The sequence below is a fragment of the Gymnogyps californianus genome, chromosome 2 (assembly GCF_018139145.2).
Source record: "Gymnogyps californianus isolate 813 chromosome 2, ASM1813914v2, whole genome shotgun sequence".
Lineage (NCBI taxonomy): Eukaryota > Metazoa > Chordata > Aves > Accipitriformes > Cathartidae > Gymnogyps > Gymnogyps californianus.
Genome location: NC_059472.1, coordinates 96,429,530 through 96,456,620, shown reverse-complemented (window position 1 = coordinate 96,456,620; position 27,091 = coordinate 96,429,530). Strand labels below are relative to the sequence as shown.

At 43.4% G+C, this 27,091-nt stretch overlaps 1 protein-coding gene and 1 long non-coding RNA gene across 3 annotated transcripts; both read right to left on the bottom strand.

Annotated features, from left to right (window-relative positions):
* Nucleotides 1-1,266: 1,266 nt before the first annotated feature.
* LOC127012976 (uncharacterized) lies at nt 1,267-8,951 on the bottom strand. Its single transcript, XR_007766044.1, has 3 exons — nt 8,895-8,951; nt 5,312-5,404; nt 1,267-5,226 (listed from the first exon to the last, which is right to left on the bottom strand). It is a non-coding gene; the product is annotated as an uncharacterized LOC127012976 (long non-coding RNA).
* A 5,263-nt stretch (nt 8,952-14,214) lies between these two features.
* Nucleotides 14,215-26,786, bottom strand: SMIM13 (small integral membrane protein 13). 2 transcript variants are annotated; one of them, XR_007766108.1, is made up of 3 exons: nt 26,654-26,786; nt 17,592-17,879; nt 14,215-16,601 (listed from the first exon to the last, which is right to left on the bottom strand). XR_007766108.1 is itself a non-coding variant. In XM_050892693.1 (2 exons), the coding sequence occupies exons 1-2, from the start codon at nt 26,727-26,729 to the stop codon at nt 17,686-17,688; spliced, it is 270 nt and encodes an 89-aa protein (XP_050748650.1). In that variant the 5' UTR covers nt 26,730-26,786; the 3' UTR covers nt 14,215-17,685. The 2 variants fall into 2 exon arrangements, 1 of the variants encoding a protein (XP_050748650.1); XM_050892693.1 differs by having other exon boundaries at nt 14,215-17,879.
* Nucleotides 26,787-27,091: the final 305 nt, after the last annotated feature.

Below are 27,091 nucleotides of genomic sequence, written 5' to 3'. Positions count from 1 at the left end.
TATGTTGCTACGTTCCCTAAAACATCAATTAAGCACCTTAAAAATTATGCGTCGGGTAAGAAGTGCGTATCTTTTGTATATACTGCCTGTTTCCTCAGTATATTTGTTAACTGGATGCTGCACTCTTCTTGTTTCATTCCATCTTGATTTTGGCACATGGACTTGGTTGTGAAACCTACTTGTAGCAATCCATGAAGCAAGTGTAATGGTTCTCATAGAACTCCATTCCCTTCTTAGAAATTACTTTCTATAGGTTAATTCCATGAAATTTAACTCTCCTCTTGATGTTACTTTATGTACAGCATTTGATGATTCTGACTAACATATATGCACAACTGCAACAAGCAACACATCAAGCAAGGCATACAGCATTTGGGAGAAGAGCGGTTTTAGGCCATGTAAGAAACAGAACCTTCTAGGGAAGAAGGCAGAATCATATTTATTTAATATCTTATGGCATTCAAATTTCACTATTTCTAATAACTGTGCAACATGGGATTTCAAAACGTGGATGGATTCCCAGCAGTGTAAATTCATACATGTTTATTTTGTATGTCCTTGCATTGGCAATTTAACAGTCAGGCTCAAAAGCCTTATTGTTCATGGACTCAGAGTTACCCTGAGAGCATCCCAGGATTCATTGCGTTCATCTTCGAGGATGCAGATGAGCAATGTCTCAAAATACCAGTCCCTTCCAGAGGGATTAACATACAAATTGTAATTTGTATGGAAAGAAAACAGCTTAATTTGAAATAACAGATATTTAAACATCTCTATAGCATATACACAATGTAATGAAGAAATAGCACTTATTTTTCTGGGACATATTCTTGGGAATTAATTGCATCTATTGCAGTTCTGACTTCCATTCAACTATTGGGCTTTTTTTCCAAATTCTGTTGCATAGGTGCTGGTCCTTCTGCACTACACTGTTGCCAGAAATGACCTCCTGTTTTAATGGGGCCATTCCATCAGTAAGTACACACAATCCTACCCAGTAATTTTGAATTTAGACCCTTAAAAATTGTTAGCAGAGTGGTAGACTCCTTTAGAAATTTCATGTATGCTGGCTGCTCCAAAACACATATAAGTTTAATTAGTCTTCATTGCCTTTTGTTTGCCTGTGGTCCTCAGACTAAAAGCCATGCTTCAAAGTGAGCAATAGCTCAGGTAAGTTCCAGGTGATTCTGGCACTTTTAAAGCAGAAACACTACTGTCCTTGTGTAGTTCAAGGTAGTCCCACATTGATGTGTTCTGAGCGTCTGCATCAGCAAGCAGATCACTGGTACATACACAGTCATGAGATCAGTAGCACCTAGAAAACAGGTACTTCTGCCTAACTTTTTGCTTTCCCAGTTTGTATCTGAACAGGTGCCTTATTGAAATGGGATTTGTTGTCTTAGGTAACAAAACCATTTCAGCAGTGTATGAAATCTCGTAGCCTTCATGTATTGTCTCAGAGTAAAGACCGCTCTTAGCTACCATAATGTCGCTTCCAGGGTCTGTAGGCTGTTCCTGGAAGGACAGCGGGAGCCAGCACAACCTCAGCTAGCCTAGAATCCGCTCCAGGGCTCGGCTCTGGCGTAACATCCAGAAAGGGCAGTTATGCTATTGTAACCGATAGCCAGTTGCCAAAAAGCAATCCGCGTGAACCTGTTTTGTACTAGTGTTGTTTGGGATTCTTTTGGATTTCTGTGTCCATTTTTTTCACTGTAGATTTTTAGAAAGTGAAAAAGTGTTTTGAAGCTTAGTGGTTTCGTTGATAGTTTGTGCTTTCAAAAGGAGAACCTTTATTGCAAGCCTGTATTACAGTTTATCTTGTAGAGAGTCATTTTAAAATGATTAAATGATTAGCTTTTTTTTATATAAAAAAAGGCAACACTTGGTCTTATTTTTTATCATTTTCAGAGTCCTCTAAGCATATTAAAAGGAAATATTGCTGCTTGCTAATACCATCAAAGCCACTCTAAAATGAGGAGTTCACTTTCCATCTTTTCACTGATCAGTGCTTATAGTGTGAAGTGAGAACTTGAGGGTATAAGAGGAAGGGACAGACAATTTCTCTGCCTGTCCAGAAGAAGCAGGTGAAGCATTTATCCAGCTCAGCTACACAAGGCATCAAGTCCAAAATACAACCATCAGGGTCTACAGTGCACCGGGCCACGTTCCTGCCCCATTCATGGTGTCTATTCCTGCTGCATGAGCTGTATCCCAAACCACCTCATCATAGCACAGGCACTGGTCCTTGAGGCGAATGGGGCAGTTCCTCTCAACACAATGCCACGATAAGGTGGGGCGACAGGACATGGATGTGACCGTCCACCCATTCTGGCCTGCTCCCCCTCTCCACCATTTACTGGTGAAGCCATGATCCACGCAGGAACTGGAAGAGCAACTTTGCTCAGCGTAGCCATCCTTCCCCCCAGCCCAATGGTAAGAGCACCCCTCTTCTACTACATGCCAAGTTGAGCATTATCTGGGTGTGGGTTCCATCTGAAACAACCACGTGGCTTTAAGGATCATGGATTCTTTCCCAAAAGTTACTTTTCCCATTTCACAGTTGCCGAGGCACTGCCCTACCCCCTCTCAAACACACCCTGAGTGTGCAAGGGGAGAGAAAAAGCCAGGGACCGGCTCTGTGCTTACTCCAGTTCTTGGCCACCAACAAAAGATGTTGCCGCTGGGGAGTGTAAGTGCGATGAAAGCCTCAAGAGCAAAGTGCCTGGTCTGGCTCGTCGTGTCCTCGCCAGGGGACAGCCGGTGATGCAGGGCTGCTTCCCAAGAGTGCTCCATTTTGTTCCTCTGCCAAATTTAAAAAGGTCAACTAACGACGAAGGAGGGACTGGACAACCAAAATGGTTCAGAATAGAAACCAGAGCCTCTTTGCTCCCCTCCCTGAGCCACAGTGTCCCCACGCAGTTGCCAAGAAACTGCTGCTGTTTGGCCACCAAGTTGATGGCCAGTGTGAAATGACTGTCTGATGTCCAGTATGGGAAAAAGGTCTGCCTCACACTAGTGGCAAATGCGGAGCACGCTTGGCTCCTTACTCCAGACATTAAGTAAATACTAATTCATGTTAATTAGAAAAATGCTTCCTTTCTCTTCCAGGATGATGAGTGAGGGAGAAAGAAGAGAGACAAAAGCCACCCTTGAAACAGGCAGGTTTTAGAGAAATTATCAGTTCATACTGAGATAGGACACAGGACATGCTTCATCGCGCCCCATACTGCGCAACCCCCTGCTGCTACCTTTACTGTTTCTTGCAAGCCAGTGCTGCGCAGCTTCTACATTTTCATTAGCTGTGCATTGCTGCAACCTCGGCAAACCCACTGTCTGCTGTTCCAGCAACGGCAGCACGGGTGAAGGAAACCAAGTTCCCACACTGTCACCTGATGCTAGATTACACCCCAGCATCTTCACATCCCCCGTAACTTCTAGACCCGAGAGCTTTTGGCACTCTCCGACATGTACATCTGGGCTACGTTTCAGAAATGTCCCTCCCACTGCCAGTGCTCTTCAGAGTATTGCTACACTGGTAACACCTTCCCTCTGCCCACGAGCCAAGCACCTGTAGCTGTTTGGCTCCAAATCCGGCTTTTCTCTGTTGAACCCGACTTCCAGGCTGCCTGCTCCATCTTAACAGGCCTCGGTCTCAATCAAAAGGCATTAGAAACTCGTAGGCTTTACTCCAAAGGTAGTTCTTAATCCTCCTTTGCCCCTTTCTCCTCTCACAATGTTCACGGCATTAGTCCATGTTTAGACTGGAACATTTCCAGGGCAAAGACGGGGTCTTGCCAGTCTCAGAGGATGTCACAGAGCACTCCTCCCAGCTCTGAAACGTGCCTATTCATTTCATCTTAACCTGTTACGCTGGCAGTTTCAAAAGCAACATATACACATCACTCTTAAATCAACAGAGCCCTTTTTCTGCTAGAAGATTTTTCCGTCACAGAGATGGACTATCCAGATAAAGTGGATTTTTGGGTTTTTTAAAATAATTTCTTTTTGCTATTTGCACCCAAATTCCACCTAAGACAGCAGCTTTCTCTGTCTGAGGAGCCCTGGATATAGCTGTGTGGCTTTTCAACACCAGAGTAAATCTACAGTTACATCTAGTGCTGCAAAGTCCTCCCAGCAGTTCTTCTGACTCAAAGAGGACATTGAAGCCAGGCTTGAGAGTACCTGAATAAAGTGAACTGCAGCAGGAGAAACATCTAATCCAGCCTTATCATAAACCTGCTGACTTCAGAGAAAGCAGGAGTGATGTGAAACTTAACCTCCTGGGAGCTAGCATGGGGCTAGCACAGACTCTTAGTAACTCGTACCACCTCAGTTTCCCTCCAACGAACTGCCCAGAGGCAATTTTACTTTGATTAAATTAGAGCTAAATTTGGAGCGCAGTTCTCATCATTAGCAAGGCCTGATCATGCTGGACATGCTGCCGGCCATTGGAATCACTTGGGAAATGCAAGTACATTGTTTTCCATTCAAAAACCAAGTATTTAGTCTTCGGTGCCTGCGAGTTATGCAGGGCATGAAATAGTCAGCAGCCTGACCTTGGAGGAGACACCTTCCCAGGGCATTGCTTTGTGCCTCTGGGGAGCTGCTGGGTTCAGAACAGGGTGCTCTTCATCCCGCCACCTTCCAGGTCAGTGGCTAAGACCACTTAGGGATGGCCTCCCAGAGCAAAGGACCAACAAGGATAGTTTCAGGTCAAAATGTCAGGTCATGGCTGGGCATGCATGCTGCTGGCTGTTGCAGAGTCCTCCCCTTCAGCCTCGCAGGGCAGCAGAAAATCAGGAGTTGGCAGTTCTGTGGCAAGAAGCAAGGAGACAAAAGCTCCTGGTGCCTCCTGATAAACCCATGTCTTGACAGCGACATGGTCTTGGCTCGCAGTTACCGTGGATTTCTGAGCAGGAGAAGCTGAAATGCTCTTGAGGGAGAGGCAATGCTGAGCAGAATATGACTCTCCCACCTCTCGTGGGGTTTAATTTGCAATAGTAACCTCCTCACAGGAGTTTGTGCTTCAATTCTGTCTTCTCAGCAGACAGTATCGGGCTAGCTCAATCCAGAATGGACCTGCAGTTTGCTTTCTTCTTTCTGCACCTCTCTGGGTTTAACTTCTGACCCTGCACCCCCACAAGCAAAGTCCATCAAGTCAATGTTCCTCATAGGAGTCCGCTGTGTTGCTGTTGACCTCTCCATCTCCATGAATCCTCCAAGTCCCTGCCGAGAGCAAAGCCCAGTCAGTGCCTGGGAAACCTGCGCCCAAGGAGCACTGCTGCAGCTGCAATGGACTCAGCATACGTACCGTCTCCCTGACAGGGGTTTCCTTTTCTCTGCTGAACACCAAGAGACACGGTATCTTTTTCTGTACAAGCAGCAACTCGATACATCAGGCTGGCTACAGCAAAAACAGAACGGGGGAGTACGAAGTATCAGGTCTACAGGAGATATATAAAGCTCATCTCATCTGCAACGTGCTGCCTCAGCTTTGCGGCACAAGCAGCGGCAGCCGCCTCCGCACACAGCGGGCTCCCAGAAGGTTACACGTACCATAAGCCCAAACAAAAATCACGATTCCCTGGTTCCACGCACGCTCGCGCCCACGGGGTATCAGCTTCTGTTAGCCAAGGGAGGGATGTAAAAATCTTGCTGCTGGGTGGGGGGGTTTCCCCCTGAGATCAGGGGGATTTTTTTTCTCCTTCTCTGTAATTCCCCTTAATTACAGGAAAAATGATCAGAGCTCTTTCCCTGATGCAAAGCTGCAGGAAACCAAACCCGAGAGGCCCTTCGTAGCTTCCTACTTAGCTAGCTTTATCTTGCTCAACACTGCAGCCAGGGCTACCCAAACCATTGCCAACCAGGAAGGCACAATAACAATGTTCCAGAAGCATCTGCTATTTGTATGAAGGCAGACTTAAGCGTGGTTAAATGAAGGTTACAGTGAAGGACAAGCAGAAAAATCTCAAAGAAGAGAGCAGAGAGGAAGGGAAAAAAAGAAAAAAAGCCAGCTGTGGCTTTAGATTGTCTTGCAGAAAGGAATCAAAGTGCATCTTAAAACTTTTTGTGCAGGTAGAAGGCTCCAGGGCATTTTCCCGTGCAGCGATTCAAGTCTGCCGTTATTCCCAGTTAAGCTGAAAGAGAAAAAGCCACAAGGGTGAGTGGCCATGAACATGAAAAAGAAAAAATGGTCTTTTACTGTTTTTTCACCCTGTGCTTTGTTTTTATGAAGGACGGTAGGAGCAGCCCACCCAAAAGCCTTTTATCTCAGGAGGTGATTTGAGCTGGAAACAGGTACTTGTAATTAGCTTGCATTCCAGAAGGGGAGAAGTTAACTTACTTGGCTTTTCTTCATGCCGCATTTCAAAGAGAAATTAGTTTTTGATAAATGAGAATGAGCATGTGCATTCCGCAGTGCTTGACCTGCAGTTATTTTCAGGCCTCGCTGCTCAAGACACAGCTTTCGGTTGTCCACTCACAGATTTACTTAAGGAATGAGCACAACCCTGCTGGCAACTTAGATCACTTCCATAGGAATTGCAGTGATGACCAAAAGGACGTTCCTAGAGCAGGGCCGCACTGCACAGGACACCTCGTTCCCCTGCGTACACACACAGAAGGAGGTGGATGCGGGATCCACCATTTCCATCCTGCAGCAGCAGCAGGTGGAGCCGCCTCTGCACACTGAGAAGTTAAGGTGGAAATCCACACGTCCCACAAACGCAGGCAGCACACAGAACCACCAGCTCCATCTGAGGAGTAAAGCTGCTGAAGACACTGAGATACACAAATGAGAAAGCCTCTTTCTCGCTCCCTCCTTTCTTCTCCATGGGGAGGTGATGCTCAGAAGTGCCCCAATTTGGATTAGCCCACCTCTGCTTCCAATGTGAGACACCCCAGATGCAATTCATCTTGCCTGCCTGAAGACATTTACATGTGAAAGATCATCAGGGTCCCCTTTAAATGGAATAGAGACCAAGCCATATGATTAAATCTACTTTAGGATGAGATAAACCCTCTCCAGGCTCCAATGATTAGGTCTCCTTAGGTCTTCAAGGACAGCTGAGACAAGTAGCTCAGCTGCAAATGACCATATCATAGGCTCTTAAATTTTGAAGATGATGAACCCTACCCACAGACCCTATACCTGCCTCCTCAAACTTGGTGTGGCCACATACACAGTTCAAGTCACAACCCGAACACTAAAATACCTTAGAAACTCATGGACTCCCCCCAGCCCATCAAGCCTGAAGCTGGTGTCGGTACCATCAAACCATTGGTCCTGAGGGTTCAGCAAGTCGGAGCAGTCCTGGAGCCTGAGCCCGCAAATGTCACAACCCACATCCGAGCTGAATCCCCCCAGTCCTGCCACCTCCCCCTGTGCTCAGGCAGCCTCCAGGCTTGGGGATCAGACCTGACTCTAAAGTCCCGTCGACTAAAACGTGCTCTGTGCCAGATGAAGGAAAAGCAGGACATGCAGGTAGCTCACACCTCTGTGCCTCCACTCTCCCAGCAGTTTTCTTGCCAGCTCTGGACTCATAGCAGCACAGGGTCCAGGTAGTTACAGAGGGCTTGCTTAGGAGTTCACAGCTCCCAGCCTGAAGGCATTCCTGGGTTGGGTTGCTCTTCCTTGTACCGGGGCAGAGAAACACAGGGGTCGGGACAGGAAAATCAGACAGATGTTCTTAGGGTCACAGAGATGCCCGTTTAGGTGATGTTTAGCTCCCCTTCAATAAGCAATCCTGCATACATCCCTGCCTTGCTAGAAAAGTGTAATACAGAGTTTCAGACACTCATTTCCAGGGAGAGTGTGTGCCAGATGCAGAGCTAAGTAGCCGCACATCTGGACCGGGTGTCCTTTGGCACAGGAAGGGCTGAATCACCAAGGAAGGCTAAAGAAGCTTCATGCATTGAACAGCATTTAATTTTGAAGTGTGGGTTTCAAAATTATTTTCTGACAAAGTGAGTTTGCTCTCTTTTACTAGTTAGAAACGTTTTGCAAAAATTGTTTTTAATTTACCCTGACTGCTTCTCCACTACCAGCACATATGCCTTATCCCATTTTTGTCTGTTTTTTTTCCTCATATGGGGATGAGGATGACACAATTGCAGACAACATGTACCTTACATGGTGAGTACGTACATCCAGCTGAATGAGTTTTCACTTCTACAGTGTTTGCACATTTTTGTTTTTCTCTTCACAATATTTAGGAACAAACTCTCAAAGAGCTTATTCTCAACGCTGTATCTAATGACACAAGCAAAGCCTTGTATCAGCGAGGAACTGCCTGTGCAATGAACTGCAGGGGCAGCTGGCAGCACAGGAATAAACAGTCAGGTATTTGGGCACCATGCTCATTAGCAGCTAACCAGACAGGGAAGCATCGAGCTACTCACAAGCTACTCCTGTACCACAAACCAGCAATACTGCTATTGGAGGAAACAAGAGCACCCACTTGGAGACCAGCACGAGATACCAGACCACCACCATGCAATCCAGACTCCTGCAGTTAACTAGTTTCCCAGCAGATCAATCTGCCTCAGGCTGCGCTAGCATAGGGGGAATCCCACAATTCATGTATTTCATATGGAGCCATGACATCTCATCAGCTACTTATCAGAGGGGCTCTGCTACAGATAACTTTTTCTGCTCAGAGTCCCAGAATAGGGCAGTAGCACAGGAGCCCGTGGCATCTCTTCCACAGCAAACCAAAATCTTTGGAGCAACCCATCCAACCCACTTCACAAGGAATAACTTCAGCAGAAAATGCCAACCTCTGCTTCCAGGCAAGGCAACAGAAAATAAAATCTCCATGCTCTGTGAACATTACTCAGTTTCCCATCCTTTAAAAAAACAATCAAGTAGAAAAGTGAAATACAATGTTTTCTACCTGAATGCATCCATGGCTTTCCCAGGAGGAAATTGCATGACAAGCAGCCAGGAAAGGACTTCAGCAGGCTCACCTTCCCATTCCTCAGCAATGCTTCTTTTCCACAGACACAAAAATGAAGGCACTAAGCCTTATGCACAGAAAAGCCACAGCTGTGGCCCCATCATCAGCTGAGATGCATCTATTTTTAAAGCTCATTGCATACACACAGCAGCGAGTCCTCCAGGCCTGATTTGTCTCTAGCCCTTGCCCTTTAGGTAAAGAACACAAATTTAAGGCTTTCTAAACCTTACCATTTGCACAAGTAGGAACTAATTGGCTTTTCACAGCTTCCTTACACAGGTGAAATAACTACACAGAAGGTGGGACAGTCTCACACCTGCTGAGTGCAGCACAAAGCCCAAAAGCAGAGCCCAGCTCTGATCTCTGCTGGCCCTTCTCAGTGTGCAGAGCATCCCAGGCCATGGGCACAGGTGGGCAGGAAAGGCTGTGATCTCCTCCCATGTGCTGCACTGAATGCTGGTTTCTTGCTGGTCATTCATAGCAGTAAACACAACAGCTATTTGTAAAACAAAGTTGGGTTGTTTTTTTTTTTCATTCTGGAGTTTGGGGACTTTTTTAGTTGAGGGGATGTGTGTGTGCAATATTCCATTCGTTTTTTTCTCTGAGCATCTCTAGCTATCAGCCTGCCAACATTTAAGAAGGTAAGAACTGCCCTGCTGGATCAGGCCGTGGTGCACATAGCCCCATATTCTGTTTCTAACAGGGGCAGATGCGTATGTTCAGGGTAAACTCACAAACCTGACTCTCCGTAGTGCTAGCAATCATTGGACCAGGGATGTTAGGAAATACAGGCCTGCCTATACCTCTTACTATCCTATGAACTCAGGATTTGCCCATGGAAGTCTCCATTAGCCTGTATCTGCAGGTTCACAAACATATCTTGATGACATCCTGTGGCAGCACATTGCAGGCTTTCATTACCAACTGCATGAAGTGCATTTGTTTATCTACATGTGGGACATCTCAAGAAACCTGTTGCTGCAGCCACCGCTGAAGTACTTGGCGTAAAGTACAGTGAAAAAACACTGCTCCTGTCATGTACCTGTACCTCGAAACAGTGTCCTCAGTCTGTGTGTCCTCTTCCCAGAGCAGGAAGCACACACTGAACCCCACCACCCTACACTCTTGTCTCCTCAGCACACTTTCTTCCTTTCCCTAGGACAGGCTTACCCCGCTGTCCCTCACAATTACTTTTGAAGCATCCTCCAGTCCTGGTTAAATTGTTGACGATGAGCACATGTCACTTAACATGAACTGAGAGGAAGGGTCTTGGAGAGGGGAGAAAATCCAGCGTGATTGTTGTATTCCCTGATGTGATGGATGGATCCTGGCTAGTCAACCTCAGGGTGGAGTCCAGACAAGAAAAAAAAATGGAAGCCCTGTCTCTTTTAGGACTTAAGCACCACCTATGCAAGAGGCTGGCTTCAGCTGTTCCTCCAGCTGGCCATAGGGCACAGGCTTCTTCCTCCTGCCCAAGCTCCCGCAGGTCGGGCAGGTGGCCACAGCTGCAGTGGTCCAGCACATGGGCAACCAAGTCCTTTCCAGCAGTGGTCCCATGCCCCCCGCAGCGCTCCTGCTCCCCATGGAGCTGCCTGCCACCAGGCAGAGCAACGGTGTGAGAGCCAGTGTCACCCTCAGCCCTGCTAGGTGATTACAGACAGCCCAGTTTTTAATCCCAACGCATTTATTCTCAGTTTTGAGTTAGATAGGACTCCACGTGTCCCACCACTTTTTTGGGCGGAAGCATACGGCCAAACAAGAACCGGGCTCAGCCCCTGCAAGGAGCGGCCCCTGTACTTCCCAGCCCCGCTAAACACCAGCGGAATTACCAAAAACAGCGAGGGCAAACGCAAAGGAGCTCAACGGCACTGGCCCTGACGGACACTCAACGTTTCTCCTGCGAGGTGGACCTCCACCCGCAAAGCTTGAGGGCCCATGCCATCTAGTGGTGAAAAGCCAGCCCCAACGCTCCCTTTCTACCCAGCCCGGATACTGAAAGCCTCCGGGGCTTCAGAGTGGATCTGCGCTGCAAGCAACTCACCTGTTCAAGCAGGCAGTCCAGGGATAAGCGCTTTCCCCTCCCTATCCATGCCTGCCACCCCAGGATTCAGGAGAAACGCGAGGACATCCTGGAAGCGGGGACAAGGAAAAGCAAAATCAAGTCTGCCCTCAGTTCTGGATCCTTTGGGAAGCGTAAAAACTAAGCCTGCAATAAGCGTCATCGCTAGTATTTAAATGTCGCAATTGTTAAATAAACCTTGTGATTTTGGAAAATAAAGAGGCTAACACAGAAAGTCTGTAGAAGACCTGCAAATCAGAGCCACAAAGTGAAATTCCCAGCTCCCTGCCTTCTGCCTTGGCATGCCCCCTCCGCTGGTCTGGAGGAAGGATGAGCATTTTCCCACGTGGCAGTAGTACCTGTGCCAGTTGTTGGCGAACGTTCCCCCAGCCCGCTGGCACCAGAGGACGATCAGACCAGTTCCGTTCCTGGAAAGACAAAGGTCAAGTTGTGCCAGGATCAGAAGTCACAGCAGATGCAGTGCCGTCCCGCCACCAAACCGAGAGGGCTTTAGGGGGTTATCAGCATCGGAGAACGCAATCGATGCTGCAGAGCTGGTGTGCCTGAGCTGACGGTGGCGTCTCTTAGAGCCGCCTGTTCGTGCCTTGCAGGCACCAGCACCCTGCGCCAAGCTCAGCCCGCTCACAACTGCACAGATCCCCAGGCAGCGTCTTGTTTCTTCTAGGACGTTCTCAAAGCAGGGTCTTACTGAACTTGAGGGTAGCAACTCTTTACATTCTTAAAAGCTGAAACCACTCATGTTGGAAACAACTGGTGCGCAAGAGACACATTCTGATGCATTCTACCACGGCAAGGATGTTGCCTGACATTTTTAAACATGGGAAAGGCTAACAGCTGATCAGCCAGCATTGAAGGGCTGATTTGAGACACAAGAACTGCAATTAACTCAAAATAAGCAAGAAGTTCTCAGAAAGACAGAAGGCTCCTGATTAGGTCCTTAAATAAGGAGGAGCAGGGTTCTGTGCTAGGAAGTTCAAGACTGGCTGTAATCAAAATTCAGTGTTAATGTAGCCCTAGTGGTTTAATCTAGCACACAGTAGCAGCAAAACTTGCTTCAAGCCAGAGCTAGTGTTATTTGTGAACCAACGCATTTGCTGATAGGCAGCTTTCAACCCCCCCGTACAAGATGTCAAAATACTCCAGCACAGAGGAGAGGAAATTGATACGACACACAGCAAGCTGTCCTCCGCTGCAGCGGTTCTGAGGAGGACACAGGTTACGCATACCTTCTCGTTTCAAAACTCTGCAGTCATCTGCATAGAAGGCTGGAAGTTTTAATGGGGTGGGGGTGGAAGTCAGCCACGTGACTTGTACAGCACACACAGACCCAGGCGTGAGGGATTCACAGGTAAGTACCTCTCAGGCCACAGCTCCCTGATACAGGATACCTTCTTCTTGCCGTTCAGAGTTCAAGTACACTGCCAGCATCCAGGATGGGTCCCTGTGGCAGCACACACAAAGGCTGCTAGCAGAGGGAGGTACACCACAAACGGTATGCGCGCAATACTTTGACAACGACCCCAAAGTGAGCGCATTATGGCCCCATCCCATCCTCCCCTACATATTAGGGTCTCTTTGCTACCAAAGTTAAAGGAACATTTGTATTACCCATTTCCCATTGTGGAAGCTGAAAAGCCCCATGAATAGAAACGCAGGAAAATAAAGCCCAAGATGTATTTATTTCATCTCAGTGTCCCCATTTGTAAAAAACAGAATGTTAGTCTTGGTTTCAGTTCTACTGATGAGAGGTCTCCTGCCTCTAGGAGACTTCTCCCCCAGATTTCCATAGCCATACCTCCTCCAAAGGTGACTACACCCCAAGAGCTCTCAGACATTAGCACTGGTTAGTTCTGTTCACTCCGTGCTGCTGCTCTGTCCACCCACAGGTCCATCTTGCCATTCCTTTTGCCTGAAGCAAGGTCTGACATCACCACGTCGACATAAGCCCTAGATCAGATGCAAACCCTTCTCACAGGCAGTCTAGAAAGCAGTGTGAAAAAGCCTCCATTCTATCCAGCTTTCAGAAATAACGCTTTATTGATTACAAACACCCACAGGGATAACAGATGCTCAAAAGATAAGAGCTTCTGATCTACATGAAGAATACAGCTAAGGTATTAAAGGTTTATATTAAACCCCAGCATACTCACTCTGCCAACTTCCAGTCTAATCCCACATAAAAAAAAAAATCTTCATGTAAGTATTACCCAAGCAAGATGAAACACTGCTTGTGTTTTACAAAGATTGTGGATTTTAATTGCGTTGGATCAAGGCCACAGAAGAGCCCTGACAGCACACGAGCGCCCGTGGGGAAGGAGCACCAGTTAAAACAGCCTTTGGTGGGACTTTGGGCAGAGCGGAGTTGTACAAGGGCACCTTCATTCATCCCACTGGAACAGACCATGAAGTGTTTCCTCGGGATCAGTACCAAAGCAGAAAAGCAAGTATGTATTTTACAAGCATCTGATACTGGTAGCCCACCACCAATCATTCCCACTCATATCAGCCCCCCAAACACCCCCCCACACACAACTCAAACTTTCTGAGGTCAAGAGTCCCAAGTGCTCAAGTTACATAATGCCATGGCATTTTACTGTACTCCATTAGTAGCCCATTTTTACAAGTGAGAAGAGTAGGACAATAGCAAACCAACTCATTCTCTCAACATTAGAGATTTTATCTGTTTTTTTTTCAAAATCTTATTTTAATCTTTTATTATTCAATAAAAAGAACCCAGGATTCAATTTATGCATTTTACTTAACAGAAGCAATCAGGGATGAAACACATTCTCATTTCCTTCTCCTGTACATCTTCATTTCCAAAATAACTTCCTACTTTACCAACATACTTTTAGAAAAACTAAGAAGTCTACAACCAATCTTAAAAGTATCAAGAACAAAGGAGGGAAGAGGTGGTTTGATTTTTGTTGAGTTTAATTGCTAAAACAAAATGACAACTTTCAAGGATAAGGCAGAAAACCCACCTTTAATAAACAACTGCTCTAAAAGATATACACTAACCTGCCCTTTCAAATGAAGTCATGTGCAGGTATTACACCAGCTAGAATGTGACTTTTGACAAGTCGTCTTTTGTAGCGTTGCACACTCAAACAAGAAGTCTTATTCTACAGGCAAAATCCCATTCAAAAAAAGTCAGAAAACCACTCTGGTCAAATATTCATATCAAGTCTGGTTACTTTATTTTTCATCTGTGCAGTCAGTTAAAAGAACAGTTAACGATGAAAAGAGACAACCACAGAAGCTTTAGGTACAGTATCGTAACACTGAAGAAGCAAATGACCACACTGAACACGTTCTGTATGCTGGTCATTTCCAAACAAAACAGAAGTACACACACAGGTCTAGTTCAGTGTAAAACCTGATATTAAGCAGCAAGTTGCTCACAAATTGCAGCACAGTATATGGCATTTACTGCAAATAGCTACAGCAGCAGTGTTAGTGGATGAACTGCATAGAATTAGCCTCACAGGCAAACAGTAAATGACCACGATAATAACCTTAGTGGCTCCCTAACAGGTCTGAATTATGTAATTCAGCAGGAACAAAATTGTTTACACCACTCAAATTTTAGCAATAGCTTTTGTACTTTTTCCACCAGTCTACACTCTGTTTGTTCCAGCCTTCATTGCAGTAACTGTTTTCAATTAACTGTCACATACAACATTGGTAATTACTGCTTATTTGAAGCTACACAGCCCCTGCAACAAAGGTGATATGACTATTTAAAATAAGAACCCAAAATACATTCAAGAGAATGGCTGCAACAATAAGGCAATAAACAGTTTTAAAAATAGACCCTACTAAACAAAACAAGACCAACTGTGTAACCTGTTGTCTTCGTAAGGTTTCAGACTTGAACGGGTCAATTCAAAGTTAAGTGCTTACCCACCAGTAACATTTCAGAAGTATATTGGTAAAAATATTCAAAGACATGAGTATATTGGACTGCCAGCAATCACAACCCAGGTCTCATCACAAGTACGCTTTCACACATATTTGCTTTTTCAGGTTTGCATGAAGTGCCCTATACAAAGATTTTACTACAGACTCCTTCAGGAAAAATTATACATTGACAGAAGACATCAGCATTCCAAAATTCTTCCAAACCGCATATTATAAACCTTTGGCCTGCTACTAATAAGGTCATTAAAGTTACATACTAGGCAGACAGCATTATTAGCAGCTATGTCACAGCAACATTAAAAAAATAGCATCAGCTGTTTAAAAAAAATAAAGAGATTGAAAATAACTTTGGGGAGTGAAATGTACACCTACATACAGCAAGGAAGGGAGAAGGAAGTTGTTTGGCTAGAGCAGATGAGCTACCCAGAGGTTCCACGTCCATCTTATTGCATATTTGATCAGTGTCACCATTCAAACTCACATGGATTTTTCCTTCATTATCTTGCTCCAGAGTCTTGATTCTTGCACCTTGAGAGCTACCCTGTTATATTGCTGTAACTTCACATTTCTTCACAGCTACTAGAAGCAGAGACTGAGTTAACTGTTACTTATCTCAGCCGGGGATACTACAAGCATCAGCCTTTTGCCATCTTCTGTGCACTAAAGTCTAGGTAAAAGTGAAGTGCAGTGGAGTGTCAATATCCTACGTCAGTACAAAAAAAGTATCTTTATTCGTAAGCCTATATTAGCAAAGCCTAAGACAAAGATGCTAAAGATGCTTCTTAAGAAAAATGTACAGTACTTGGTTAGCACTGCTAAACGGAAAGTCTCATCGTGTGAGAAGACATACAGACACAAGAATATTGTGACATTAAGTTGTGCAAGGCAAACAACTGAAAGCAGCATGGAATAGAATCTGATTGCTTTTGCTCAGTTGGAATAAATTGGAATTTTACCAATTTAAAAAAAAAAAAAAAAACAAACCATCATTAGGCATTCCCTTGCCAGCAGACAGGATAGAGGAAGGAGACTATCAGTATTTCTACATGTGTTTAAAGGATATGTGCATAGCACTGCCTAATCATGCTTGAAAATGTAACCCTGTAATACAAAGCATGCTTATACATACATGCTAGTAAACAAAAGAAAGACTTTTAAGATGCCAAAGGAAGGTCAGGTCTGATCTTACTTAATACTGAAACATCCAAATCATTTTGAGGTGAATGCTCTCATTAGCTTTTGAACAGTATTCACAGATGACATTAAAATATAAAGGCACTGAAAGAGTGCTCTTTGCCCAGATGCAGGCCTACTTGATGAAAAAACTAAATGTTGCTGCTTTTAGCCATATAATTGAACCAAACTACAAGTTTGGAAGTCACAGGTTTAAACTTCTTAACAGCTGAAAGCACAAGATCAATTTTGTAGTCCTGTTTAAGTTTTTATACAGGGAACAATGATCCAAACACCACCGCATATCCAAGCTTTGAGAGAAAACTGAAGCTGTTCATGACAAGACCTGTTGGTAGTTCTCTCTCATACACATATCAGAGGTGGTACATGCACATTCCTCCTCTTTCCAAAGATCTCATGCATCCATCTTCAGAGTTGCTAGATAAACAGAAGTGGAGCTCTTCATTCTGAAGTGCAATGTCAAAACAGCTGTATAAGTCATTCTCAAAGAAAACAGGAGCAACTGCTTATTACCGGTAAAAATCAGTAAGTCCTCCAGCAAACATGAGGTACCAAATTCATTGCTATAACACTATCAAAGTGTTACAGTGATGTCTACCAAATTGGTCAGAATGCCTTAACTGGTTCCAGGAAAGAACTTATGTCAGGTACCATATACCTGATGTAAAGGTGTACAAAGTGAACTAGAGAAGTGCTTAGTATCCAAAAACCAACGATGACACTTCAGAATACTAAACAGTGAGTATATAACCTAGGCACCTTCCCCTCTCCAACAGAAGTTGGACTTAGAGTAAAAGGTTCAGGAAAAACATACAGAAACCTAGCAGGACTGTTTAACCTGTAACCTTCTCAGGCCAAAACCAAGAAAACAGGTCTTACCACCTGATTGCCTTTTTTTTTTGTTGCCCCCTTTTTTTTTTTTAAAGGAGATAATAAAAGCCTCCAAATCATGTGCATCTAATATTGATTTTTCATATTTCATTTATACTTTTTATATATATAGGAACATAACTCAAATCTCACTTTAGAATACTTTCTAAAGCAGGATATTCTTTCAACTGTTTTTCAAGTTCACATGCATTCTCAAGGTTGAAGAAAAAAATATATATTCATATATAGCTAAGGAAATAAAACTCAATTTCACTATATGTAGTTACAGTGCTGTAAGGAAAAAATAACTTAGAAAGCATTTCAAGTCTGAAATGTTTACTATGTTCAGACTAATGCAAAGGCTAAGCCTATGGTCCAGGACCTGTTTTTAATCTGTGTGCAGAGATAGGAGCTACAGCAGCTCAGCATTTTTCTGATGGAGACTTCTCTCCACCCCTCCTTTCTTCCAGTATTCTATGACTCGCTGCTGAAGCCCTCCCTGAACCTCTACTGAAGTAGCATACATTGGTAGCTCAGAAGTAAAGGTCCACAGGTACTAATATTACCTCAAGTCAGTTTTTCAGTAAGATCAAACCACTGAACAACACAGTGCAGAGGTGCTTAACCATTCATAGTTAGTCAGAAGTTCAACGGAGTACTTTAAGTTGTGTCTTCTGTAGGTGCCCTTCGCTGTCGAGCAGATTTCTGTCTACCTCTCTGAGGCGAGGGTGGAGTCTCCTGTTCAGCTTCAGTCTCTGAAGGCTCATTGTCTCCCTGTTGGGACCCCGTATCACCTATCAATTCTCTCAGGAATTTGAATTTAGACAAAAACAATTGCCAGACCACGTACCAGCCTGTAGGAGAAAGAAAAAAGGTACTACTTAGTTACTTCATACAAATTGATAGTCAGCTCTCATGCAAAATATACCAGAAAAGTGAGAAAAAAATTTACCAGCTCCCATCCTCTAATTGCCAACTCTCAACCCCAACACCCCTCTACAACACAACCACTCCTTTCTACAGTCCTATAAATACCAATTCCACTTCATAAAGTTTGTCCTCATCAGGAAGCAAACATTTAAGCTCCAGGCAAGGACCTGCACATTCCAAATTGTACTGCCACAGCAAGCAGTAGGTGGGTGATCACCAACACACAGTTAAAGGTCTTAACTGTCAGGAGAAAAGGAATTTATGTGGTTATACATAAAACAAGGACTCATGATTCATTACACAGGCACTGTAAAAAGGTAGCACTAGAGTTTCTACCCTCACTCAGCAAACACATCATTCTGAAAAATCACATTTGAAAAGCTGCATTACATAATCACTATTAAGCACACTTCTGGAGACCCTGAAATTAATACCATGTTTTATAATAAATCCTATTTTGAAACGCACAAGGTCTTCCTTATGTTCACTAAAAGACCACATCCCCCAAATTCAAAGTGTTCCCTCACCATGCCCAAATCCCATTAAAGTAAAATTAACATTCTCTAGTAAGTTTATGTTCTGCTCCACTGCTAAAATGCTCTGGATCCCCAAACTATGCAAGTAATGAGTTGAGATGGTCATATTTCTAGAATGTCTCTTGAAAAATATTTAAGATCCAGCTCCTCCTCTCTCTTGTATAAGTGTTTCTATAACAGGTAGCCAAGGAACTTAAAAAAGCAGATATAAATATATCTAAACCTATCCTAAAGCCTTCCTTTTAAAAGGTCTCCCTTATCTAAGCATTTAGGTCAAGAGAGACTGGAGTTTTACCCAGCTGAGAACTAGTGATATCCCTTTCCCTATAGCTAACCAGTCAACTTTCATCATCCATAGAACAGGAATGTAACTTCTCTGTGAAATACACAGTTAAATAGCATAAAATTTAAACAGCTGTTCGAAAACATATGCTATATAAGCATCATCTGCAACACCAAAAACCATCTGTCTTGCATAGAGCTATAAATGAATACTCCCATTCTCTGTTCAGAAGGTCTTGCTAGTTATTCAAGCCTATACTGCTGACCTACGCAAATATTAAGAGCCCTATTTTACAGAGCTAGGGAAACCCATCCTCCCAATTACACAGCTGTCAGTAGAAACAGACTTCTGAGTAGGGACAACGGGGCATATTAGGGAAGGGGAAGAAAGACTAGTAAGTGGCATTGTGTAACCACAGCACCACTGTTTTTCTTCCTCCTCTGTAATCAGTCATGCCAATGCAAGCAGGCCATTGCTTAGGATGAAACGAGATCCCACCCTTCCCTTCCCCTCCCTCCTGGAATACTTTTCACATCCTGCAGACTTCTAATTTCTGTAACTTCTCTGCCGCTGAGGATAGTTGCAGGAAAGCTTTTGTATGACAACCTTTTATGACCTAAATTAATTCCTAAAGCCTACACCAAGTATTTCCTTTTCCGTTAATACCTAAACCTTTAAATGACTTGTGATTAAATTGAATCTGATGTCCCACAAATGCATTAAATCCCCCTGCACCTAGAAAAAAACCTCAATGGCAGATGTCTGGTTTTGGCATCTTTTTTCTTTCAGATCTAGAAGTACAAATTGAAGTAGCAACTTTTTGAAAGTTGTTTCCATTGAGGAGTATTTCAGGTCTCTGGAACGTTCAATGCTTTGTGCATTCTGAAGACCATAAATCATTCTTCTCATGGGTCTAAACATCATTAGAAGTAATCAAATTTCCAAAGCAATGCTCATTTCTAGTCCACGTAGGAAAGAAAATGCATAAAATATTCCAGGTGAATACAGGACACTTGCAAGAAAGTGAGACCTAAACAGGATATTACAAGCCATTTAAAAATGTCTTCAACTCCTCAATTTGTTGACAGAGACAAAATTTGAGACATTAGACTTAGAAGAGCATGAAAAGCATGTAGTACATTCTACTAAATCCACTTAAGCATGGGAGGGGGGGGGAAATGGAACTCTCAGCCACAAATTGTTTGGTTGGGTTTTTTTTTTTTTATTATTATTTGTTTGGGTTTGGGTTTTTGTTTGATTGTTTAAAATCCTACTAAAACACCTGCAAAGTGAATTACTGTGAAACAGACACATTACTTCCAGAGACCACCATGGAGGGGGAAGGAAGAGCCAAAAATATTCAAGCCCTTCCCAAAAGAGTTACAGGGCACTTTACAGAAGCATGACTTGAATAGATTTGGTATAAATAAATACCCCATTAAGGGAGGTATTTTAACTTAGGCTAGATAAAGCGGACCACATGCTTCCTCTATCACTGCAAACAGGCCATTTAACACACAGAATTACGGGGCGGGTGGAAGAGATACTAAAGAACATTCACAGTTCATTCTCAGACACTCAAGAAAAGCAGCATTAATTTTTTCCATGTTTTGTTTGAGTTAGAGCACAATGGTCTGAGTATCCAAAATACTGAGTACCATAAACAGACTTCAGAGATCTCTAGCTCGAGACTAGAAACAAGACAGTGTAAATAATCAGCCAACAAGACTGGTTATAGTCGACAAACAACCAGATCAATGATAATAGCCAGGTGAAATGAACCACAATGCAGTGCATTGAAAAGAAAATTACAACAAGCTTAGCTAATGATACTAGTGGGAGGGCAACCAGGCTTGAAAACTAGAGTTTCAAAACCTCACAAGACATTTATGTATAAGGTAATCAAAGTAGAAAGATTTCTTCCTTTCACATGCTCTAGTTACAGTGCCAGCTTGGATGGAAAGTTAAAAAAAAAAAAGCCCCCACAACAAACACACTTGTCTGAATCAAGTTAAGGCTGCCTCTTCAGCTGAGACTCCCTGTCACCTCATTGTTACTAAACCAATAAGAATTTCTTTGGAAATAACCAGACTACTAAAGAACAAGTTATTCTGGGTAAGAGAAACTCTCTCCAGCAACAATATCAGCTAAATACATCATTAAACAAAACCACACACACAGACAAAGCCTGGAGGCAGATTCACAGTACTGAGTTACTTCTGAATCAGAAGACAATGCATTTTCTATTAATTTCTCAGCCTCTTAAGAACTTTGCAAAATGGTAACACCTGACATCATGCCATACTGAAGAACTGTAAGTTACATTATAGTATATTTCTAACAAGAAAATAATTGTAAAGTAATTTAAAATACACAAAAAAAGGAAAATGGGCATTTCCGTGCATCCTTGTCTTTATGCACCTCAGCTCTTTTGCTGTAGAGCTCTTCCTGGACAGGTAACTAACACCACTGGCTTGCATCTCAAATGCTTCCACTTTGTTCAGGTAAGCAGCTCTCAAAGAAGTCCTACTGGTTTAACTTCACCACACACAAAATATGTGATTTGAATCAGTCTTCCAGTGCTTGCTTTATTTTCTTTAGCCATTTGATTTACCTTTTCAAATCATCCTTAGCTTGATTGAACCTGTGGAAGCCAAACAGCATACCCACAATTCATCTTCAGCAAACAAGCAGTGATGACATGCAGACTATAATATTTCTACATTAATCAGTGAAAGAAGTTGCCTCTCAAAGAAGTAAGCCAGATCCAACAGTACATCATCGCAACGCAAAGCGGGGGATCCAGCTCTTGGTGTAGCAGATACCTGAATCCAGAGAGAGTCAGGACATCCTGTCTACCACAAACAGACAGTATTTTGCACTTAGGCAAAACAGCAGCTCCCAGCTTTGCAGAGTTTAGCACTCATAAAAGCTGCGAGCCACTGTCTCACTTAAAATGCCACAGCCAGGTGCCATCCAAAGACATTGAAGCCACATTTGGCATTGTGCCATCAGTATGTCAACCCCTCTTATAAATCGTGATGCAACGTGTTTGTGAAGATGGGACCATGAGTCAAAGCCTCTTTTACTGACTCATACATAGATGTATGTAACATCTGTGCAATATCAGGATGTTAAACAGATTTTATGATTTGACTACGCTTCATTAAAGCTACCTTTTCTGTTACTTCCCACACCAGCTCTTAGTTCTTTGTAAAGGGGAAAGAAAAAAAGTGATCTGACTACCACATTACTCCCCCTCAAAAGGTGAGGGGTACAAGTCTCAGGTCCATGTATTTCATTCACCTTATACTGGCTTGTACGCAAAAGCTAACAGAGAGTTTTCTTTATTGGAGCACATTTTCCTCTTCCATTTGAATCAGGAAGAGGAAACAAAACAAAAACCCAGGGCTAATATAGAGTGCTGGGGTAAAGCAACTTGATTTCTTCTTATGTGAAATACAAATGAAATGAAGAAAGGAAGGAAGGTGATGCTGTAACAGCACAAGACAGAGCCTGAAGATCTGGCTTCTATTTCTGACCCTACTATGGACTTCCTGTGCAATCTTGCAAGATCATTTTACCTCTGTGTCTCTACTGATCTGAAAACAGGATACTATCACTCCCGCACATGAAGACTAATTTAGAACTGGGGTATCACCAAGGTGAATGTTGCCTGTATTCAAATGCTGAAGTGTCCATCACAGAAAATCTTAAGCAGCCATAGCTGAAAAAAAGGAGCACGGAGCTCTAGATGCTAATCTGAGATTTGGGAGAACAGGATTCTACTCCGAGCTCTGCGTCACATGTCTTCTGTGACCACAGACAAGTCACTTTAATGCTGTGCCATTTTTAAGATATAGAGAATATACTGCCCTAGTGGATAGCTTTGCTATGGAGAAGATCGGACTGAAGGAAGCATACACTACTCTGATACTGGAATAACAGAAGACATCAGGTGACACGGTGCTTTGCTCTGCACGGCTCCTTAAACCTGGTCCTGTTTAATCCAATACTCTACCACATGCTGCTTGCTGACTGATCACAAAGAAACTCGCTCTCCTCCCATCTCCCACTTGTAACAGTTTCAAAACTCAACTTCAAATTAAAGGGTATTTTCTCTTTATCGGTGGTCTAATCAAGCATGACTTTCCTCATCTTTCGAAGTATTTTACAAGACTCACTCATTTAAGATAGTTACAAAACTGTTTAAACAAAGCATTAAAGAAAAGTTATTCAGGTAGAATTTAGGGCTCAAATGTTTTCCCATCTGCAACTGAATTCAGACTTGTGAAGCAAAACACACACTTGTTTCAGCACTTTGAGTTACATGTTTTTGTTTTAAGGTCATGTCTCTCAAACCACATCTCATCAGCCTCTCTTGCCAAATGAAATGAACACTTCCATCTGTTCCACTGAAGGCACTTCGGCCATTTCACATGGCTCCATGCATAACTTAATTGGGAAAATAAAACAAATACACAGAGGTAAGCAGTACTAGAGTTCACCTTGGCTGGTATTGTATCTTATCCTATATCCTTGACTATGCATGGGTTCCTCCCATCTGCAGAGGAATATAGAATACAGAAAAGCAGCAATGAGACCACCAGAGAAACCAGAGAAATCAGAAAAGGTGGGCAAAAAAAAAGTGGAAGCAAGTTATCTTAGTCCCACTTTTAAAAGAGCAACTGAAAAATTGCTATGTTTACAGTCCCTCAATGGTTTCTATGTCAGATGTGATCAGTTTACAAATAGAGATGTTGCTAGCTGCAAGCCTTCCGTGCTTCCTAACAAATTCAGATTAACATTGAAAGTAGCAGTTGCAAGCATCCAGAAATGTTTAAAAGAAGAAGTAGTCAGGTCATTTATTCAAAGTACTTTTATAGACATAAATGCCTAGTTCAGGCATAAACATTTGCTTTTCATACAGCTGAAGAACTGGTCCAAATAAATTCTGATAGTTTGTGCTCTGAATTTTGTCTTGTCACTTTAGAAAAATGGTAAAATGATTTTTTTCCCCCATTATTTAAGTTTTGATAGCACTTACCACATCATATTTGTGATAAGCAGCAGAAATCCACATGATCCTAGGATGCCTCCTGGATACTTAAGTCTATTGTTCTCTGCAAGCATTCACACCATGAGTCGTTTTACACGCCACTCAGAGTCCAAGTTACAGCTCTTTAGGCTCTTGACCCTGTAAGTCCTTTTCATAAGGCTGTTTCAATACCTCTCATCAGATGGCTGTAAAATATTTTTATCATCAGATCAAGCTTACTCAAGATTATATCCAGCCATTCTTGTGTCAGGTTTGTCCATTAATTTGTATGTCTCACTGGCTGGCGTTTACTTATATCCTGTCACACATAGCACTCAGTCTCCCTGGGAGTCTAACAGGCTGTAAAGACTAGAAACCTGTAGGTAAGAAGGTGAATAAGAAACTGCCCATCACTGGCACAGATAAACAATTGAATTTAAAGTAGCTTGTACTCAGTTTTTTCTAGTAGTGGTCTTGGCACTGTTTTCCTTGAATACCTTCCATTAATAATCATGGCACGAGAACTAGAAGTCTACCAATATTAATTAATAAATGCTGTATGATGCGAAAAAATCATTACTAATACTGTAAATCATTATCAAATCCTATTGAGTCACTTCTAACAGGGTAACAGTTCAAATCCCCCCCAAAAAAAACAATGAACATGTCAGCTTCCTGTGTTCAGTACTTTTGAAAATGATTTTTAGGAATCATTTGATAAGCTCTGATATTATTGAAAGTTAAATACAATGAAGGATTCGAAGCAAAGTATTCATTGAATCCAAGTTGAATGTACAATACTGAACTCCAAACTTCTAAGTATTTATAAGCCACTTAAAAATAAAGTCATTTATTAATTACTTTTGGTCTCTTTAAGCAAGAAGGCACTGGAGAGATGTTTAAGTTAGCAGGCAAAGTTAAAGAGATTCTTAGCATTTCAATTCCATTTGTCACATATAGACAAAAGCGGAAAGGCCTTGAGAAAATGATCCTCGTTTCCGATTTTGAACAGCACGTTGCAAAATCATTTTAAATCTTTCAGCAACAAAGCAAAGATCTCGTGCATATTCTGAAAACATAAAAACCCTAGCAAGTACCATGTTTCATCTTCTAAAAGACAAAAAGCAGCCAGACAACACCTAATGAGCATATAGGAATTTGAATAAATATCCACTTAGGTCACCATTTAGTCTGTAACAATGGACAGTACAGGACGCACAGAAAAAGAGCACAAGACCAGGGAAAGTATAGAACGTGCACCCTCATATACCCTTGCAGTCCCAGTTATCTGTATTTCAGAAGTTTCCTTAGCTGAGCATTAGTACTATGGCTTAAAGATGTTGACCTTTCTTCCATGAACTTTAAATGATAAAAGTTTCAGCATCCAAAACATTCTTTGTTAATGAGCTTGCAATTTTCTTCCCCATTGAGTAAAAGAAAACTTTGTTTTAAGCCTGTTGCTTGTTCATTTAATTTCATTATTACAGAGGAATTGGAGTACATAAAATTTCACAACCATTCCCAGTTCACCTTTTTCGTTCTACTCAGTTTTATAACCATCACCCTTCCTCCAGTCATCTGTTTTCCAGGCTAAACAGATCTAACCTGTTTAGCGTTTCTTCATGCAGAAATCACTACATAGCTCTTACCATCTCATCTTTTTAAAAAGAAACTAGGATTTTTTTTTTAAATAAGGTAATACACTTTGACAAGAAAATACAGTTTGAGACACAGGCACATGGTAGATTCCTGTAGCAATATAATTACATTTTCTATTTTATTTTAAATTTCTCATGTTTGGTTTGCCTATTTGCTTGCTACAAAGCATTAAACAGATATTTTGGAGAAACGCTTGCAATTACTTCAGCTAATCCTTTCTTTGGGATACTAACAGCTCAGTTTGAAACCATTATATTTCCCCACATAAATTATGCATGCATACATTTCACACTTTTTATGTACATTACTCCATACATGTTAATACTGGATTTCACCTCCCATTTTACTATCCAGTCCCTTGATATTGCAAAATCATTTCACAATGCTTTGCCGTTTTGACCACAATTAACAATTTTTCACAGTATTAAATGTCAGCTGACTCTTCACTTTGCTCCCTTGGTTTTCAAAAATCACTTATAAATCCACCTAGCATTTGCTTTTTATCTCACAAGCCTTTCACCACAGGCTATGACATAGTTTGAATTTGGTGGTGGTAGTTTTGGGGGGTGTTTTTTTTTAGAGCTCTAAGTTCAGCATATTGATTACAACACCCACACGCACTACACTGCCGATTCCTTCCAAGAACTCCAACCGACCTGCAAGTCGTGCCTCCCATTGAAATAACCCTTCTCTCTGCATTAAAAAAAAAAAAAAGCAAGCCTTGGATCCACATAATACAAAAACCTCCTAAGAGCTGCTCTCAATCTATTCTAGCAAACAGATGTCAAAAGCTGAGGGGTACCAGTAGGAAGTTTACTTCTTCCATTCACTAGCATTTCAGACCCATGTAGAAGCTGCACAGAGTGACTGCTCAGTAGTCCGTTCACTAAAAAAGCTGTCAGCTTCAGATTAGTCACCGAATTAAGTTCTGGAAGCATTTCAAGGCTCAAAATTATTTGGAAACAAAGAGAAGGGGGCGCTGTGAACCACACACGCTCCCCCGCACCCCGGGGCATGGTGTCCTTTCATTTCCTTCAGTCAATCTGAGCAAAGAGGAACCACCAGAGATTGAGAAAGCGGGGGGGTGAGGGTGGGGGACACGAGCACTGCACACCGAAGCCAAGCCAGGCCAGCCCTCCCGCACCTCCTCGCCCCCCGCCGAGGGGAGCGGGCGGAACTCACCGCACAGCATGAAGAGCAGCACGCAGGCCAAGGTGGCCACAATCACCAGCAAGGTCAGCCCGATGCTCTGCCACATGGCGCCGGTCGCCTCCCCCCCGCCGGCGGCGGCGGCGGCAGCGGCAGCAGCGGGGGCCCCTCCTCGAAGACGCCTCTCCGCCGCGGCAGCCGCTCGGCCGGGCTGGGCCAAGCCCCACCGGCGGCCGTCAGGGCCCGCTCAGCCCTGCGGTAGGGGCGCCAGGGGCGGTGGGGGCCCGGCCGGCCCCTCGGCGGGTCACCCCGCAGGGGGCCGCCTCAGGCGCCGCGGTGAGGGCAAAGGCCCGCCGGCGGCTACGGGGAGGAGGCCGCGCCTCGCATCGCTGCCCGCTACCCCCGGGGGAAGGGAAGGGGCAGCTCCGCGGCCCAGCCGGGAGGACGAAGGGAGCCGAGAAGACCCAGGCT

Excerpts from the sequence above, each read along its gene's own strand:
- SMIM13 (XM_050892693.1), bottom strand. The coding sequence starts at position 26,729 with ATGTGGCAGAGCATCGGGCTGACCTTGCTGGTGATTGTGGCCACCTTG. Across the intron at positions 17,880-26,653 it reads GCTGCTCTTCATGCTGTGCG|GCTGGTACGTGGTCTGGCAA; the intron begins GTGAGTTCCGCC and ends TTTCTCCTACAG.